Source organism: Bombus huntii, chromosome 10 (assembly GCF_024542735.1).
Source record: "Bombus huntii isolate Logan2020A chromosome 10, iyBomHunt1.1, whole genome shotgun sequence".
NCBI classification, from domain to species: Eukaryota; Metazoa; Arthropoda; class Insecta; order Hymenoptera; family Apidae; genus Bombus; species Bombus huntii.
In genome coordinates, this window is record NC_066247.1 from 4,283,574 (window position 1) to 4,299,957 (window position 16,384).

The 16,384-nt window shown below is 36.8% G+C and overlaps 2 protein-coding genes across 3 annotated transcripts; both read right to left on the bottom strand.

Annotated features, from left to right (window-relative positions):
* Window positions 1-1,146: 1,146 nt before the first annotated feature.
* LOC126870676 (tubulin alpha chain-like) lies at window positions 1,147-11,580 on the bottom strand. Of its 2 annotated transcripts, none has more exons than XM_050628603.1 (6): window positions 11,258-11,580; window positions 10,530-10,774; window positions 9,995-10,222; window positions 9,604-9,862; window positions 9,043-9,195; window positions 1,147-8,056 (listed from the first exon to the last, which is right to left on the bottom strand). In XM_050628603.1, exons 1-6 carry the CDS (start codon window positions 11,429-11,431, stop codon window positions 7,799-7,801), a joined length of 1,317 nt encoding a protein of 438 aa, XP_050484560.1. In that variant the 5' UTR covers window positions 11,432-11,580; the 3' UTR covers window positions 1,147-7,798. The 2 variants fall into 2 exon arrangements, 1 of the variants encoding a protein (XP_050484560.1); XR_007691395.1 differs by having other exon boundaries at window positions 7,908-8,056; window positions 8,893-9,195.
* A 149-nt stretch (window positions 11,581-11,729) lies between these two features.
* LOC126870677 (nuclear receptor-binding factor 2-like) lies at window positions 11,730-13,599 on the bottom strand. The gene is made up of 3 exons (XM_050628604.1): window positions 13,432-13,599; window positions 12,880-13,136; window positions 11,730-12,810 (listed from the first exon to the last, which is right to left on the bottom strand). The coding sequence occupies exons 1-3, from the start codon at window positions 13,453-13,455 to the stop codon at window positions 12,333-12,335; spliced, it is 759 nt and encodes a 252-aa protein (XP_050484561.1). The 5' UTR covers window positions 13,456-13,599; the 3' UTR covers window positions 11,730-12,332.
* Between the last annotated feature and the right edge of the window lie 2,785 nt (window positions 13,600-16,384).

The window sequence follows — 16,384 nt, forward strand, 5'->3', positions numbered from 1 at the left end:
ATGAAAGCTCGCAGAGGGAGCATTCATGCCTAGCTTCACCTAGACGCATGGCGATAATTCGCGTGCGTCATTATTTCGATGATACACTCATTGACTTCGCGATTCGATTGCTAATGGAGCTTTGCACAATGATGCGCTAAAGAAATTCACGAAGAACGCGTAAATATCGATAAACGAATATTCATCAGAGTATTGAGTTCACGAACTCGATGATTATAGACAGGAAACAAAACATGTAACTTACGAGATAGAAAATAAATATATTTTATGCTATAATTATATTATACAAATGAAACTACGACTAACATATACAAATATCGTTTTAAATTATTAAAAACTATTTACAAAATGCAGTCGCCAACCCCGAAGATCTTTTTATTCTTCCACCCTCCCTCCCGTAACCCCCGGTTATTTGATTCAGTGTCATGTTAATTGCCACCTAATTTCTATAGTTGAAGATGTCTTTTGATATAGGGTCCATATGGGATTGACCCTCGAACGCCGTCTTAGCGGACGTCGAGGAGGGTGCTGGTTTTGGAGGACCTTGGAACATGCAGGTTTTCGCTGTCTTCAACAGGCGACCATCACTCGCCGTTCGCCAATAAATTGTGCGAACTGCTTGTTTGCCAGCGACGTAGCTTACGGCTCCACCGATCAGCATCTGAAAGTGAAATAAAACGGAAGATTGATTTATGGATTTCAACGATCCACTGGGAAAATGTAACGATTCAGTATTGTAGATATTTATGGTCTACGATCAGAAGTTGGAAGTTACAGTTGGAAAAAGGAAGGAAATGAATAAGTAAATATCGTGGGCATTTGTAATCTGAAATCGAAAGTTGGGAAGTCAAGAAGAGAAAAAGAATCGAGGAAAATCTTGCAAAGCAAAGTCTTTTACGAACGAATCATCTCGTATAAGTAAGCACACGTATATTTATATAGAATAATATAGAGTAATGTAATTTTTGGAAATATACGTATACCACAGCGAAGAGTGGAAGTTAAAGTTCCGAAGCAAAGACCAGGAAAAAGAAAGAACGAAATAAACGACACCAAATAGAAGCGCTCACCTTTGTTTGCTTTGCTCAAGTCGATATACCGTGGACTGGATGTTGGAGATAGAACTGTGAAGTTCTATTTCGTAGCTGGTCGAAAACTGGTGGAAATAACGAGTTGAACTTGTCGTAAGTGTCTCTACCTTATGAGTACACGACCGTACGAGGAGGAAAGCTGAACTGGCGAACTGGTCTTCTCCGGTGGATAATTTATACGATAAAGACGACGTCACGGGATCTCGCGATAAGGGGAAGTTAGCGTCATTCACCGTGATCACCGAATCCTGAGAAGACAGCCACTGGTGGGATACTTTTAAACATGGCAGCGCAAGATTTAGATAAACGCCGCCGCGTCGTTTCCACTTACCTATCGGTGCATCGTTATCGAAGCTTCTAGCGTGTAAAAGCAAAATTCGATAAACAGTCGGCCACTGTGGCGCAATTGCGGAATGCTCGGTCGGTTTACCAAAATGTGGATTGGTCAAGTAAAGCATAACTAAGAGAAACTATAAACGCGTGGAACGCGTTAATGCGGTCATACATCGATATAGTAAATCGGATCGTGATAACGTGACCTTGTATCGTTACTTCCGAACGATCTTATTTTTCATACGAAACACAGTAATTACGTATTATGTATGAATACAGAGAAATGTTAGTAAATAACGGCGAAGTGAAGCATACGAGGTCCGTAAATCATCTATACGAACGATACCTTCTTCTAAATCATTAAACAGTTTTTCCTCGATCGCTTGCCGCACATGGAAATTTATATGTGACGACACGCGGCTCGTATCGTTGAAAAAATAGTCTCCTGACAGAGATAACATTTCGCATCATCTCGATGTACTTTGTTTCTGACGACAGTCGATGTACAGTTTCTCACGAGAGTACTCGACACTTGTAGAAACCTTTCATGAATCTGTTATGTGCATCATACGAGACATCTTGAAATTTCGTTAATGCCGTAACGAGATCCGACTAACGTGACTATATTGGTAACGTTTGGAACAAATTTAGAAATGTATGTAGTTGCCAGTCTTATATGAAATGCGATATTAACGTAAATATTAACAATTGACGTAGATTATCAAGGAAACGATCAGTCGATCACAATGTTGCACTTATGCAGCAAAACTTTTTGCAACATTAGCACTGTAGCGAGACACGACTATCGTGACGATATTGGCAAAATTTGAAACTGATCTGGAAACGTATGTGAAAGTTGCAAGATATTTATTGGAAGCATACGCTTCCCAAAAATCGCCAAAATATTTGTACGGTCAATCAATGGCTGTATTAATAAGCCACAATATTTAACGAGACCATCTTTAGTACTTATTGTATGTTTAAGGCTGTATGCTGTACTATTCATGCTGCATTTTTGATTTTCCACCAAGCGTATATTTGAAATAAATGTCTTGGAACTTCTCTGTCTTACAATTATAAAAGAATGATAAAAAAGCGATATAAAATATCGCTAACGAAATTTCAAAAAAGGTTTTTATGATAAGAGTTCGGATACTTTCGTGAGTTACTGTACGTACGATTTATTCATATGTCGTACATTGTACGCGTCGGAATACACAGTAGCGTGTTCTTCCTGGATATAGTACAAAGGAAAACGCGTGCTGCTCATCTGTCATTGTGTCTGGGAAAATCACAGATCATTCTCGTGCGCGAACACTACTTGTCAAACAGAGAAAGAGCGTTTCTAAAATTACACGGCTACATAAACATAGATAGGTTGGAAATACGTCCTCTTGTCGGAAATACGCGAATTCTAATCACTATGTAAATTGGAAGAAGTCTAGAATACCTCTTACTTTTCAAATGAAAATTCTTTTTTTTGCAAAAGAAATCATTTCAGAGAATCTTCCCATGCAAAAATTCAACGATTACGTGTATTGAGTTTAAACTATTTATTTAAAATCGCTATATGTATAAATTCAAATTTTAAAATACGTTCCAGTTTACAAACTATAGCAAACTAACTATAGCTTGTGAATTACACATATAATTCCAAAACATCTCTCTTATTATCTAACAATTCTACGTAGCGAGCTCTAATCGTTACTCATTGACCAAAACTGACGCGGAAGTTTGCGTCTATTACATCTGCCGATCACATGTTCGGGATGTACAAAGATCTATATCGATTCTTTCAATATCGTTGATCTATTAGATTGGAGAGTTATTTTTATCCTTATCACTAAAATCACCAGGTTATAATTTGTAACGAGTCTCGTCTCGATAATGTTCATTCGAGTAACGAGTGCGCTTTTATCGGTTAATTGTTGATACAACGTATAACAGGGGCCTAATCTATTGTATATGATTTTCCTGGAAATTGTGCTTCATTTATTTTCACAAAGGCTGGAAAATTCTGCCAACAAACGTCGTTCTACACGATAAAAAAAATTTATTTGCAATTTTATTATATATATTTTTCACTTTTATTAGTTTATCAAAATTAATACTATACGATATAACTGCTCAAATATTAACTCTGCCGAAGTCCTCGAACTTTTCTTATCTGAATCATACTCTCGTTTTAACGAACAAAAATAAGTTTACTGTTTCCGATGTTTGAAACTGAAACGTAAAAGTTACGTAGAATTTGAGAAATTCGAAGAACAATATCACTGGATTTTAATATCAGAATGACTCGAAGAATATGACAAAGTTAAACCCAAGGAAAAGACGAGAAATACTCTGGAATAATGTGGTCGACGATTCAAATTCCTCTTTCCTCTTTTCTCTTCATATTGACATACACGTTATATGCACTTCAGAGATACTTCTGAAGAATCAACCTCCTACGATCTTAAAACAATCGATGCACGCGCTCAAATAAAATGTTTACAAACGATCACTTAGATCATGATTTAATGGAATGTTAACCGTTTTTTAATTGCGATCTCCTCTTAACCTAGTAATCTACAACCTCCCCTCTCGTATATAAAAAAAAAAGTGTCAGCATGTTTATACGATAAGTATGAGAAAATAAACGCGTAATACATATCACGTTTAGCGAAGCGTAATTCGATAGTATAATTTGAGTATGATTTGATATATAATTATATCGATATATTCAATGTACATATTCCTATAATCATGAAATTAAAAGTTAAGGACGACTAATTTTAGATAGATTGACTTGAATTTTTCCAGATATAAACGTAACTTATTCTCGAAAGCGAAAAATAAAAAGAAATAGCAGGAGTAAAAAACTATGAGATGCGTAAATAAAGAAAGTATTGTGCGTTCAAGGAATTAGAAATCCGAATAATCGACGACTTAGCTCGTCTTTCCCGATTATCCAGTTAATGAGATACTTGGCAAGAAACTATGGATGCGAGATGTAACGCACTTTCGAAAATGTTATGATCCAAACGATCGATGGAAAGTTTTCCCAGGGAGGGCAAGCGGAAAAGAAATCGTGGAGTTCATCGCGTGCTGCGTAACCCGAAAACCACTTGAAACGATGGAACAGATAAAACGATGCGTTCAACGCGCAAAAGCGCGAAAAACGCGTGCATACGATCTTTTACGAGGAACAGAGAAGTCGTGTAATTCACGTGAAGCCTTCGTGGCGTCGCGGAGAGAAGCGGAGAGGGGACGACGTGATCGCGATAGACGATCGTCGATTTCGATAAGAGCGGCTCGTGTGTTGTCTTAGCTGCCTGCGATTTCCATTTGCACATTCACCGATGTGAATGACAGTCGCCGATTACTGTCACTGAGCTTTCTGCTTACGCCTCTCGAGCCACATCGGTGACTGACAAGCGACAAATGTTTCAAAGTGTATGTACAAGAGGTAATTAATTACACATTCCGAAGATTATTATCATTATTTATTAATACGTTGAACGCGAAGCTAGTTCTATTCTACTTTCTATTTAGACGATACGTAAATGCAGGGAATAATAGAAAATCGAATACTTGCGGAGGATTTTTATTTGATTAAGTTTTATATAAGACGTTTCGACGAAATCCATTAAAAAAGTGTAAACATATTTCTTAATATTACACGATTATAAGATATCTTTTTTAATTTGTTGTTGTTGGTTTCTCGAAACCGTTGCCTCCTAAACGGAAAGTTTAGCGTTGGTCTCTAAAGATGTAGCGTACATATGGATATAGCAAGGAAGACATAGCGTTTGGCGTGTTAATAGTACTAACATCCTATAATAAACAAAGTGCACTGTTAGATGATATATTTTTGTTTATGACATCGGGTATATTGCGATGAGGGTTGTACTAGTGCCATCTTTACAGAATGTAGTCTTTTAAATTTTTTTCTTTTTTTATATGCTTTTTGCAATTCTTCATAGCATCTTTCGCATTGTCTAATTTACCACGTGTTCTCATTTTTACTTTGTATTTCGTGACGTTTGTAAAAAGTGGAAACATAATAAAAGACGTAAGTGAAAGATTTGTAAAACGCAATTGGAGGTGAATTTGTCAATGAGCGAGCGAGACCCCTTCCATCGCATGCTTGCATCGTTCGTGTGCAGTACATATGTATATACGAGTGCATATGTAAAAAATTCAATGTTGAACGATAATCGAAAAACGAGGAAAGCGAGTAATTGCTTTGAAAGAAAATTATATAATCGTAGACAGGCCATATAAACAAGTATACTATATTATATATGCGTAAATGATAAGGTTTCTGGAGTGGACGTACATATCTTCGCTGGGGGGCATGGTACTATTCAATTAATTATATATCAACCTTATCGAGCATTATCGTGTTCGTGTTATCGCGAGCACGAGTCACTCGACCGAAATCAATTTTGGGTATCTCCAAATTGAATCGTGAAACGAAGATCTGGGAATTCTGAATGATCCACTAGACTGCGCATTTTACAGAATAAGTACATTTTTATCTCACTTTCAAATTTCTATGCCTGTTATGTAATCTTGCGATATTTTGTTATCTTTTTAATGCTATTATATACTACGCCATTCAATTTTCCTACTCGCATATAACGTACAAGAGCATATAGAATATATCCAATATCCATAAAGTATTCATTCTAATATCTACTAAGTATTTATATACTTTTTCTTATACAGAATATATGTTATATTCTAATACAATCTATAAATTAGATTGTTTTAATGTGTTATCTAATATAATCAATAATCTCGAATCCAGAATCTATAAATCATAGGTGAAATATCTGCTTAAGTTCCCCTTCTTTGAATGTATCTATAAAAGTATAAAAGCGCATATACGTCCAGAGTCTATAAATGACTATATATTCGCGGAAAACCTATGAAAATAGATTAATCGACGGATTAAAAATAAATGAGCCATTTATTGAGCTTAGTCTATTTGAACAAAAGAATATTGCTGTGATAAGGAAAGATGGGAAAATTACTTTATCGTCAAGCTTCGGGGCAATACATTTTATTTATTACAGGATACACTCGACGATGCGAGATTTATCTTCCTAGAATTTATTTCGATGACTTCTCGGTAATAAAAGATAGGTGACCAATTATATCCAGAACAAAGCAGATGATGTTGATACCGACAGGAATTACCAATCGCTCGATACCGCTTATCAGAAACACGTTGTTACATGAACGAGACCTAATGTTATTATACTGGTTTGGCAGCTCGTGGTTGTTTCTACGAGTTAGAATCGAGAGGAACGTGACTCCTTGTGGGCGTATGCTCGCGCCAAGTATAACAATGGGAACAAATATGAACCGTTCAGAAACCATATCGATTGACTCCGCAAATTGGAAAGCGTAGAAAAGCTAAGATGTTATAATCACTATGAAATTTATCTTGGAATTTACCATCACTAGACCGCGGATTTTTATTAAAAATTTCGTAATTTGATATTTCGTACACTTTCGCAATTTCATATTCTTACGAAGGAAAAAACTAAGGGAACAGAATCTACATAGTAATTTGTTTCACTTGAGATGCTTTACATATTTTTCTGTATTATCCGCGTTCTCTGGATCTTTGTACCTCAGTTAAGAGATTCATAAAAAGAGGAGTTAATTAGTTCGGCTTATAAAAGGCTCATATTACACGATCGCTTGTATCGTGCCAGTGGTGCCAGCGAGTCTACACTGTTCGTCTGCTTATCTTCGTGCGATTCTCCCTTATCTCGTGTAATCACGCAATTTGTTCTTTTCCTCGCGTATGAAAACAAACGACGGCTTCTTCGAGACAAGAGCAAATATGGAAATTCTTTGTTTCTAAATCATTTTTCACTTTGAAATCGGAGAAAGATAGAATTTAATCTATATACAGCGGCTGATGAAGTTATTTGAACACTTACCATAGAAAATTGTTATGTATATTTGGAAATTTAGTTTGTACTATAACGAGACACGACCATCCCGATTATATTCGAAACAACCGGAAAATGTGTGTAAGTATGAGTATATAGAGCTCACGATATATTTACTGCAAACGTTTAATTAAATATCGAGACTTATAGTTACGCCAAATGTCTTGTGATTTTTACATGTATTTTCAGACTTGTTTCAAACTTTAGCAACATAACCATGACAGTCGTGTATCATTACAAAGCCGATAAATTTTTAAAATATTTGATACAACACATATAGTGTATTCGCAAAAGACGTCTACAAGAGTTCGAATACTTTCGCAAGCCACTGTATATTCATATAGTTTTCTCATCTTAAGTTCTTCGTGATTGTTAGAGAAAGGAAGTTTCAAGCTACAGAGCTTGCCAATTTAAAGATCACTTCTCGACCTCCTTATAATCGTCAATCAGAGCGATGACGTTGTCGCGAGCTTCACCGAAGGAATCTTCCTCCATGCCTTCACCTACGTAATGGTGAACGAAAGCTCTTTTCTGGAACATCAAGTCGAATTTGCGAACAAGCATCGACCATCTATATCTGATAGCGGTATTGTTGCTGGCCATCAATACCGTCCTCCTCGTCTTCGCCAGGTCACCTCCGGGAACTGTTGTAGTTGGCTGATAGTTAATTCCTACCTATGAAAGTAATCATTTGAATTTCAGAATTCTTAAAAAAATAAAATATCTTGTTCTTGCCGTCTCTACGTTTTAGAAACATGCTTTATACCAATTTACGTAGCGATATTATATCGTCTACTATACGGCGGTTGGGATGAAAATTATTCGAAGATTTTTCATTTTTTCATTTTTTAGAATCGAAATCGCGATCTAAAATACACTGTTACATTAGAGGATTTATGTGTATATACATATATAGTCTAAGAAGGGAATTTGGGAAGGGACTAAACTAGGGGATAGAAACTAATTAAACTATTAAACTATATATTTTACCTTACTATGTAACTTACAAGATATGGTTGGTGAAGGTTTGTGATTAAAGCAGTTAAAGTTTGAAGGAAGGTGGAAAGTTGGATGAAAGTTTATGAAGATATGAATGATTCGATGGTAAAGGTTCGGAAGAACGTTAGTAATTCAAGAAAGGTATTTTGCTCGACTACCATAGCGCATCTTTGAAAGCTTTTGACATTTTCCATGTGAGATCTGAATACTAAAGCTCCTCTCGGTAAAACTTCGTTTAGTCTAGTCAGGTTGCTCGAATTTAAACGACTTGATGTCAAGCGAAATGAATACAAATTTGAGAGAATATCTCAAATAAACATGTAAATAATAACTTTACGCCAGAAAAATTTTCTGCCTGATTCGGGTAACCAGGCTAATCCGAGAAAAGTTTAAAGATTCAGAATTATCGAGAATTCTATCTTTGTTTATTAAATAGATGATGCAAATCGTCTTAAACAAGCTCATGAATGATCGTACAAAATATGGAATTATCTATTTAGAGTTCAACGTACCAATTTTTGTTACTATCAGACGTCAACGTTGTGCGTATGTTAAACAACGAGCTAGAAATTCGCTGCATCATTTAACAACGATCCAGTTCCTTGTTGATCGCGAGTAATCGTTTGTTGCAAAATGAGAAAGGAAAAATGCTGCGCAATTACCTTGAACCCAGTCGGACTCCAAGTGACGAAACGAATCGACTTCGCCCCCTTCAACGACGCGATCGTTCTATTGACATCATTTGGAGCCACGTCTCCACGATACAGCAAACAGCAACTGGCGTAAGCTCCTACGCGTGGGTCACATGATACCATCTGAAATTTATGAAATGAGATGACGAAACTTTGAAGGGATACAGTTGTGATGAACGAATCGCGAGGATAAGTAGGAATAATAAAATTTGCCTGTACACCGTGAGCTTAAATTCGTGGCACGGAAGAAGCCATGGAAGCTTCTATCGCTCAAAGTGGGACGAAAATTAAACATAAAATAAAATTGTACCGCAGGCTCCATTCGCGAAGAAATCCTGTTTAGGAATTTCTCAAGTATACGCGAATTTGCCCGAAGAAGATTAGGCAGAAGAAAATTCTATATACGAAAATAAGTCGAAAATGTAATATTCGAAGATCATTAACATATTCCAAGTTACTTGACTGTCAGGATTCTTAAGGATCTTTTACAGAACATCGATTATCCTCGAGATGTTATCATTTTTACTTCACCTGATTGGAAGGTTCGAAGCAACTGTAGGTGATCTGTTGGGTGGTAATTTCGGAATGCATGGCTTTTCTGGGAGAGATCAGCGGAGCGTACGTAGCCAAAGTGAAATGAATTCTATGATAAGGCACCAAATTTGTTTGTAGTTCTTCGAGACTAAGATTTATGGCACCCTCGAACCTCATCGAAGCTGTGATGCTCGAAACAACTTGAGCCATCAGGCGATTTAAGTTGGTGTAAGTTGGGCAATCAACATCCAAGTTCCTATAAGGAATAAACAACAGGGCGATGCAACAAGTTACTGATTTTTATTAGTTTAACGGTTTCGCTGCTTCTCACGTCTGTTTTAGTCGAATAGACGAATCTTTTTAACAGCGAATGCGTTGATTAATATACCTGGCGCAAATGTTGTATAAAGCTTCGTTGTCGACGAGAAAGGAACAATTCACGTGGTCCAATGCACCGTGGGTAGTATGGACTGCATTATAGGGTTCCACGATAACGGTGGCAATGTTAGGTGATGGAAAGACGACAAAGTCTAGAGTGATCGTCTTGGGATAATTCTGTGATAGATGTTCGAGCAACAGCGTGGCGAAACCACTTCCGGTACCACCGCTAATTGACCTTTACAAACGTTGAGTTTTAACCAAATTGAGCTAACACAATTCAACGAGTAGCATATCTTTCGTTGTGATTAGACTACGCATATTTGTTTATGTAAATTCATAATTTTTTGAATATAATTAAAACGCTAGAACCTAGATGAAAAATTGTTTTACGAAGTAAACATTATAGAGAGTATTATACTTTGGATATCTATGTATGCATTTACAAATTTCTCATAAATGCATAAACATCCGCATTCTAAATCCGACAAATCTTGAGCTTTTATATAATTTTTACTCCTACTCTTTCGTCAAAATTCAGTAACCTGAATACGATAAATCCAGCTGGCTTCGAGCATGTTTCCCATATTCTACAAACGCGATCCAACACAAGGGCGATCGCCTCACTACCGATGGAATAGTAACCCCTCGCGAAATTGTTCGACGCGTCTTCTTTCCCAGTGATCAATGACTCGGGATTGAAAAGAGCTTTATAAACGCCAGTCCTAATCTCGTCGATCACAGTGGGCTCTAAATCGATGATTAACGTGCGTGGCGTCAATTTTCTTGCCTAAAAATGAATTTCCATGTAGACAGAGTGTTTGCATTCACTTCAGTGATATTTTTTTATCGAAATTCAATAATGCATAATGCACGTAAGACGCGGCAGAAGTGAAAGATAACAAAATCACGTTGAAGGCTTTCAAGCAGTATTAAAATCAAAAAATCAATGAATATATATTTATTACATTTTTTTACGATTTTCGAACATAGAACAGCTTGCCGTCAGTTATCTGTATCTACTCGAGAATCAGCCAAGTTCACGTATACTTGACAAGTTTTGAAACTCAATTTTCTCAAGAGTAAAGCCTTCAATGCAATTTTTACAGATTTTATATCCTTGATTTTTATTTCATTTTGAATAGCTTTTTATCAGTAGTCGTAGAATCTTCTTTCAATTTCATTTCCAACACGAATTACAGTATGTAACGTATTTATATAAGCCACAGTGTATATTAGTATTTGAACGATCGCTTATTATATATTTTCTCACTTGTGTCTCTGAAAAAAAAGCATGCATAGAAGGGTCCATTGGATAATAGCCCTGACGAAGAGAACCGTTTGGGGATACACCATGTTCCAGACAAAATAATTCCCAACAAGCATTTGCTATTTGCGTGCCAGCCTGTCCTATGAAAATCGTTATTATTTCACTTGGTCCTTCCATCCCTTAACCATACTCCAAATTATAAATTTCCGATGAATTTCCATTTGCGATGAATGAACAACGAACGCCTCATGTTTCAAGTAACATGAGATTACGCCAGAAATTTTGATCATTATCTTACATTTTTTTTTCTTTTTTTTTCTTACTTTCTAACGAAACATTTTTATTTATATATCTGTCAGAGTGACATGTTCAAAAGACAGTGAACCTGTTCGTTTATGAAAGAACGTCAAATTTTTCGTCATATCCATAGCAATGTGAAAAATATTTGAACGAATCTGTAATGATAAATCAGGGATGAGTGTCTGATTCGGGAAATGTTTATTGCGTGACATTACATAATAAATAACAAAGTTTCTCAAACGTTACCTACATCTTCGACGATAATTTTTAAAAGTGCGCAATTGCAACAAGATTGCGGATTAACAGTGATTAGGTACATTTTTACATCAACTCTGTACAATCTCGTGGAATATTCATTACTGTGTTACATATTTACTTCTAGTTACGAACATCCAGCTGGCAGTACCATAACCGATAAATCAACTACTTTATTATTCACATACATGGACGCATGGTCTTTGTAAATCCACTTTTGAACGAAATACACATTTTGTGTTTCATTGATATGTATTTTGATCCCTTTGAAGAACCCCAAATGAACAAAAATAAGTACTGATATACATTAAGTTTGGATACGTTACATCATTTCTCCTCGTGTTACGAAATGTTAATTGTAATATATTTGAACTTCAAATTCTACGGTAAGAAACTCAATACTGTAGCAATTTGTCATGTTAGTTTTTGTACTATTACAGACCTGACTTAATTTTGTATACAGTATCTGTATCTTATTTGGCAAAATATTTTAATAAAAGAATCACGTTTGTTGTACGACACCTTATGTCGACGTAAAGTCAAAAAGTGGCATCTCAAGAGGAGTTAAAGGTGGCAAAGGTGCAAGTCTTAAGGAATGTGCATTATCTAGTCTAGTTTCGTCATTAAGGTTAGCAGACACTGCATGAAGTTGTTCGGTCAACTGTCTCACTTCCTCTTCCTTTGTCTCCAATTGACTTAGCAAGCTACCAACCAGATAACGTAATTGGCAATTAACAGTTTTGAGTTCCTCTATAACAGTGCCTGTATCCTTTGGATATTTGAAAGCTTTGTCCTCATTGTTAGGTATTAAGATTAGACTTAAAAGACTATCCTGCTCTTCGATGGTTCTATATATAGCTTGCCGTAGAGATCCGTCAAATTTATCATTTGCAAACTCAGACGTATCTTTCTCAACCTGTTTAGCTGCCTGTTTGCGGAGAAGTTCCCTTTGTTGATTTTCCAATGTAGTTTTGTACTCTTCGTATTGTGCTTGTTTCATTCTAAAAAGTAAATTTTCATAAGAACAAATATCCTTTGCGTCGTATAGCAAGAAAAGAGACGATTATTACCTAACTACAGCAGCTTGTCTTTTATGGTAATCACATTGAAGGGCCAGAGATTCTAAAGTAATGAACGAATGGAAAGAGGAAATGACGATTGGCTGGGTCTGACTAGATAAATTGGAAGTCTTCAACTGAGCAAATCTAGATTCCAGTTGTGCGTGTGCCTCTGCTAAAAGACTAGCCACTGTTTCATGACACTTGGCTGCCTCTTCGAAACGACCTTCTTGCAACAATGCCTCTGCTCTCCTTTGTCTTTCGTGCGCCTTTGGTAGAAAAAATTTCATATCAATATTATACAACACATTAATCAAAAAAAGTCCAAAGTCTAAACAGTACCAAACAAAATTAACATATGACATTCGACAACTCAATATCAAAATACGACGTAGCTTGCACAGTCGTATGTTTTTGTAAAACTCAGTCAACTGGCTGATGCAAAAGTACATTGTATATAGCGATTAATATTTGAATAATGCATAAACTACGCGCATATGACGGAGGTAAAATTATTAGTCACACATGACGATAAGATATTGAAGAAAATACAATGACATTTACCGCGTTTAGGATTGATGTCTCCATAGTTGATCAGCTGATTGAATCACAGAATAAAAACAGAGAGGCAACATGTGGGTTATTTTCTGTTACGGTAGAAAATGACGTACTTACCGACCGAGCATACAGAGTAGTGTGCAACAAGTTCAAACGATACGGGCGGTATTAGACAGAGAGAGAGCGATAGTGTGCCACAAGTATAGAAAAATTTTAGATCGAAGCCTCCTGCGTTATCTGTACATTCAAGACTAATGCATTTAGCTCTCAAGTATTGCTCTTAATGCTATTTCATCTATGTTATACTAAATGTAATTGTTTATACGTTAGTTGTGGTATGAATGTAGAAAATGGAATGAGGTTGGAGGTCACTCTGGTAGAGTGTACTTCATTCTGGTGGATCCATTTTCATCCTCGAGAATCGAAATAATTTATTAACATATAAGTATGTACTAGATAATTATAGGTGTAAGTAAATAAGTATACACATCCATTTCCGATCACGATCGATGAAATTATGTATGTCTTTTATGCATCTGGATTTCCACGCAATAGATATTGAATTCCTATGCAATTATACTGTAACTAAATATCGTATTTCTTACAAAAATGTATTGCATAGAAAAGAAATGAAAAGCTTAGCATTGAACTTCAACTAAGGCATGCAGATGAAATGTCATACATACCGTTAAAGAGATTCAGGAATTTTATATAAATCACTTAGTTTCCCTATATGAGTGTACGTATGTACATATATATGCCTATACTTTAGTGAATAAATATTAAAAAATAAAGTAGTCTGCGATATTACCGATCGATGATAACGGTAATTTTGTACATTGCATTTTTCGTTGTTAAGAGATGGCATTGTTATACATACGTGAATGCAAAATTGAACGATTTAAAAGTTTAAACTTAAATTGAGCTTTGTACGCAGTAATATAAACGCGAAAGAACTTTATATTAATACTTTGATTAAATTTGCTTACATAAGTAATTTTAAAGCATTACTCGGACTGTACGCAACATTTATCAAGGTAAAAAGCAAGCGAAGATTAACACATCTGCTAAAACGATCGTGCATAAATCAGCCAATCGGTGACCGAAATATAAAGTGCGAGAAAATGTGTCAAGTAGATAACGAGTTATCGTTTATTAGTAACGTAATAATCCTTGACGAGTATTACACGCGTAAATTGAGAAAACATCATTAAATTCTAAAACGGCTTTGCAATCACAGAGTCCTAGTCACACAAGAGTCGAAAAGGAATTGAGCGTAGGCGTGAGCCCGATGCCTTTATAGGAATACGAGGATCAACGTGGAAACTTAATTATTCCAACTATCAGCGGTGTATGTGTGTGGTACCGTCGAGTGTTTCATCTATTAGAAAATAACGTTGACCTCATCTCTTCCGCTGGAACTCGAAAAATTTCTCGGCCTCTTTAAGGTACGACGTCGGTCTCGTAATCGATCCAACACATGATCAACGATCACCGATCTGGACGTGAGGTTGAGCCAATTAATATTATCGATCTATCGTAGGTATTAGTATATAAAAAAAAAGGAGTTAAAAAAAAGATTAAAAATGAGAGAACTAGGGTAACTCGTGTCATTTAAATCCGAGTAGGTGTAACCTTACAAAACTGACAGTACTTAATCCTCGTTGAATCATTAGAAACGTATTATGAACCCGTGGCATTAAGTCGATTAGCATAAATTTTCATCGAGAACGCGAGCAAATTTGCCATGTAAATAACTGATCGCATTCTTCATTAAACGAGAACGCCGTATACGGCGATAGAAAGCCAGTATATTTTTACGGTCCACCGGCACGAATTAGTAAGATCCTCCCGTCTGTTTCCTTATGGCATCAAGCGAATTAGCGCCCGATTAGTGAGCGCCCCTTGGGAGCCGAAAAAATTCTCACGGTCTTCGAGTGTATCGAGAGGAGTCGGTGTGAGAAAGTAAAGAAAGAAACGTTCAAGGTACACTACACGATACGTAGACAATTCTTACACATTTTTAAAAAAAGGAGAGAGAGAAAAAGAAACTTGTTAACGAAAGATTCACAAAAAAAAAAAAATAAAAAATAAAAAAGCGGTACCTGTATTATCCGCGACTATTCACTGCGCAAGCATTTTGTGACAACTATAACGTACTATACGACCAAAGCGTCTATACGACCGATTACTTACATTTTCTATTTTGCAAGAAATTAACCAACTTGACAAATAGGCAAGCGACTCGACCGATCCTCCGTGCGCAAGTTTCTTTTTACTAACGCGGTGTGCAACGTGGGACGTTCGGAGCCGCCAGGTCCTGTTCTCAGTCTCCTCGGGGCGTACAAAAAATCTAGAAGTATTCGTGGCTACTTGTCAACGCCTCTACCATGATATCCAATGGCTCTTAAAGTCACATATTTTAGAATTCGTTTCGAGAAAAAAAGTCCAAGTTTAAGCAAAATTGCGCGAGGAAACACGCGACCGAGAAATCGCTAGGGGCCGTTAGACCGTCTGTTAACGTCTCGCATTGCGCGGCCAGGGTTAATAGCGTGCAGGCTTTTCGGAATCTCCTGCAACGCTGTCGTTTCCATTTCGTCGAAAGCTCGAACATTACGTAACACCGTACGGAGAATAGAAGGTATAGGCGAACAGACTCACGTGTACACGCATAGAAACACAAGGAATATATCTAGCGTCGATGTTACGCAACCATATAATCCTAGATTACGGCAATTACATTTTTGCCCGCAGTGCACTTCCATCCGAATCATATATGGAGGCGCTATCCTATCGGATAGCCATCGGGCGCGAGCGATCTGGCATGCGCGGCCGTTCTCGTGAATGGGCACGGCTCGTGGTCCAAGCGGCGGCCGTATGAATGAAATAGTAAATATAATTGACAGAAGGGCAGGCGTGGGCAGGCCAGTCAGAACAGGCAAGCAGAAACAGGCGGAAC

Bases quoted from the DNA above. Each gene is read 5' to 3' on its own strand.
- LOC126870676 (XM_050628603.1), bottom strand. From the start codon at position 11,431: ATGGAAGGACCAAGTGAAATAATAACGATTTTCATAGGACAGGCTGGC. The intron at 9,863-9,994 runs GTATATTAATCA...TATTCCTTATAG, and splicing joins TTATACAACATTTGCGCCAG to GAACTTGGATGTTGATTGCC. The intron at 9,196-9,603 runs GTGAAGTAAAAA...CATAAATTTCAG, and splicing joins GCTTCGAACCTTCCAATCAG to ATGGTATCATGTGACCCACG.
- LOC126870677 (XM_050628604.1), bottom strand. From the start codon at position 13,455: ATGGAGACATCAATCCTAAACGCG. The intron at 13,137-13,431 runs GTAAATGTCATT...TTTCTACCAAAG, and splicing joins AGACATCAATCCTAAACGCG to GCGCACGAAAGACAAAGGAG. The intron at 12,811-12,879 runs GTAATAATCGTC...TTTACTTTTTAG, and splicing joins AGACAAGCTGCTGTAGTTAG to AATGAAACAAGCACAATACG.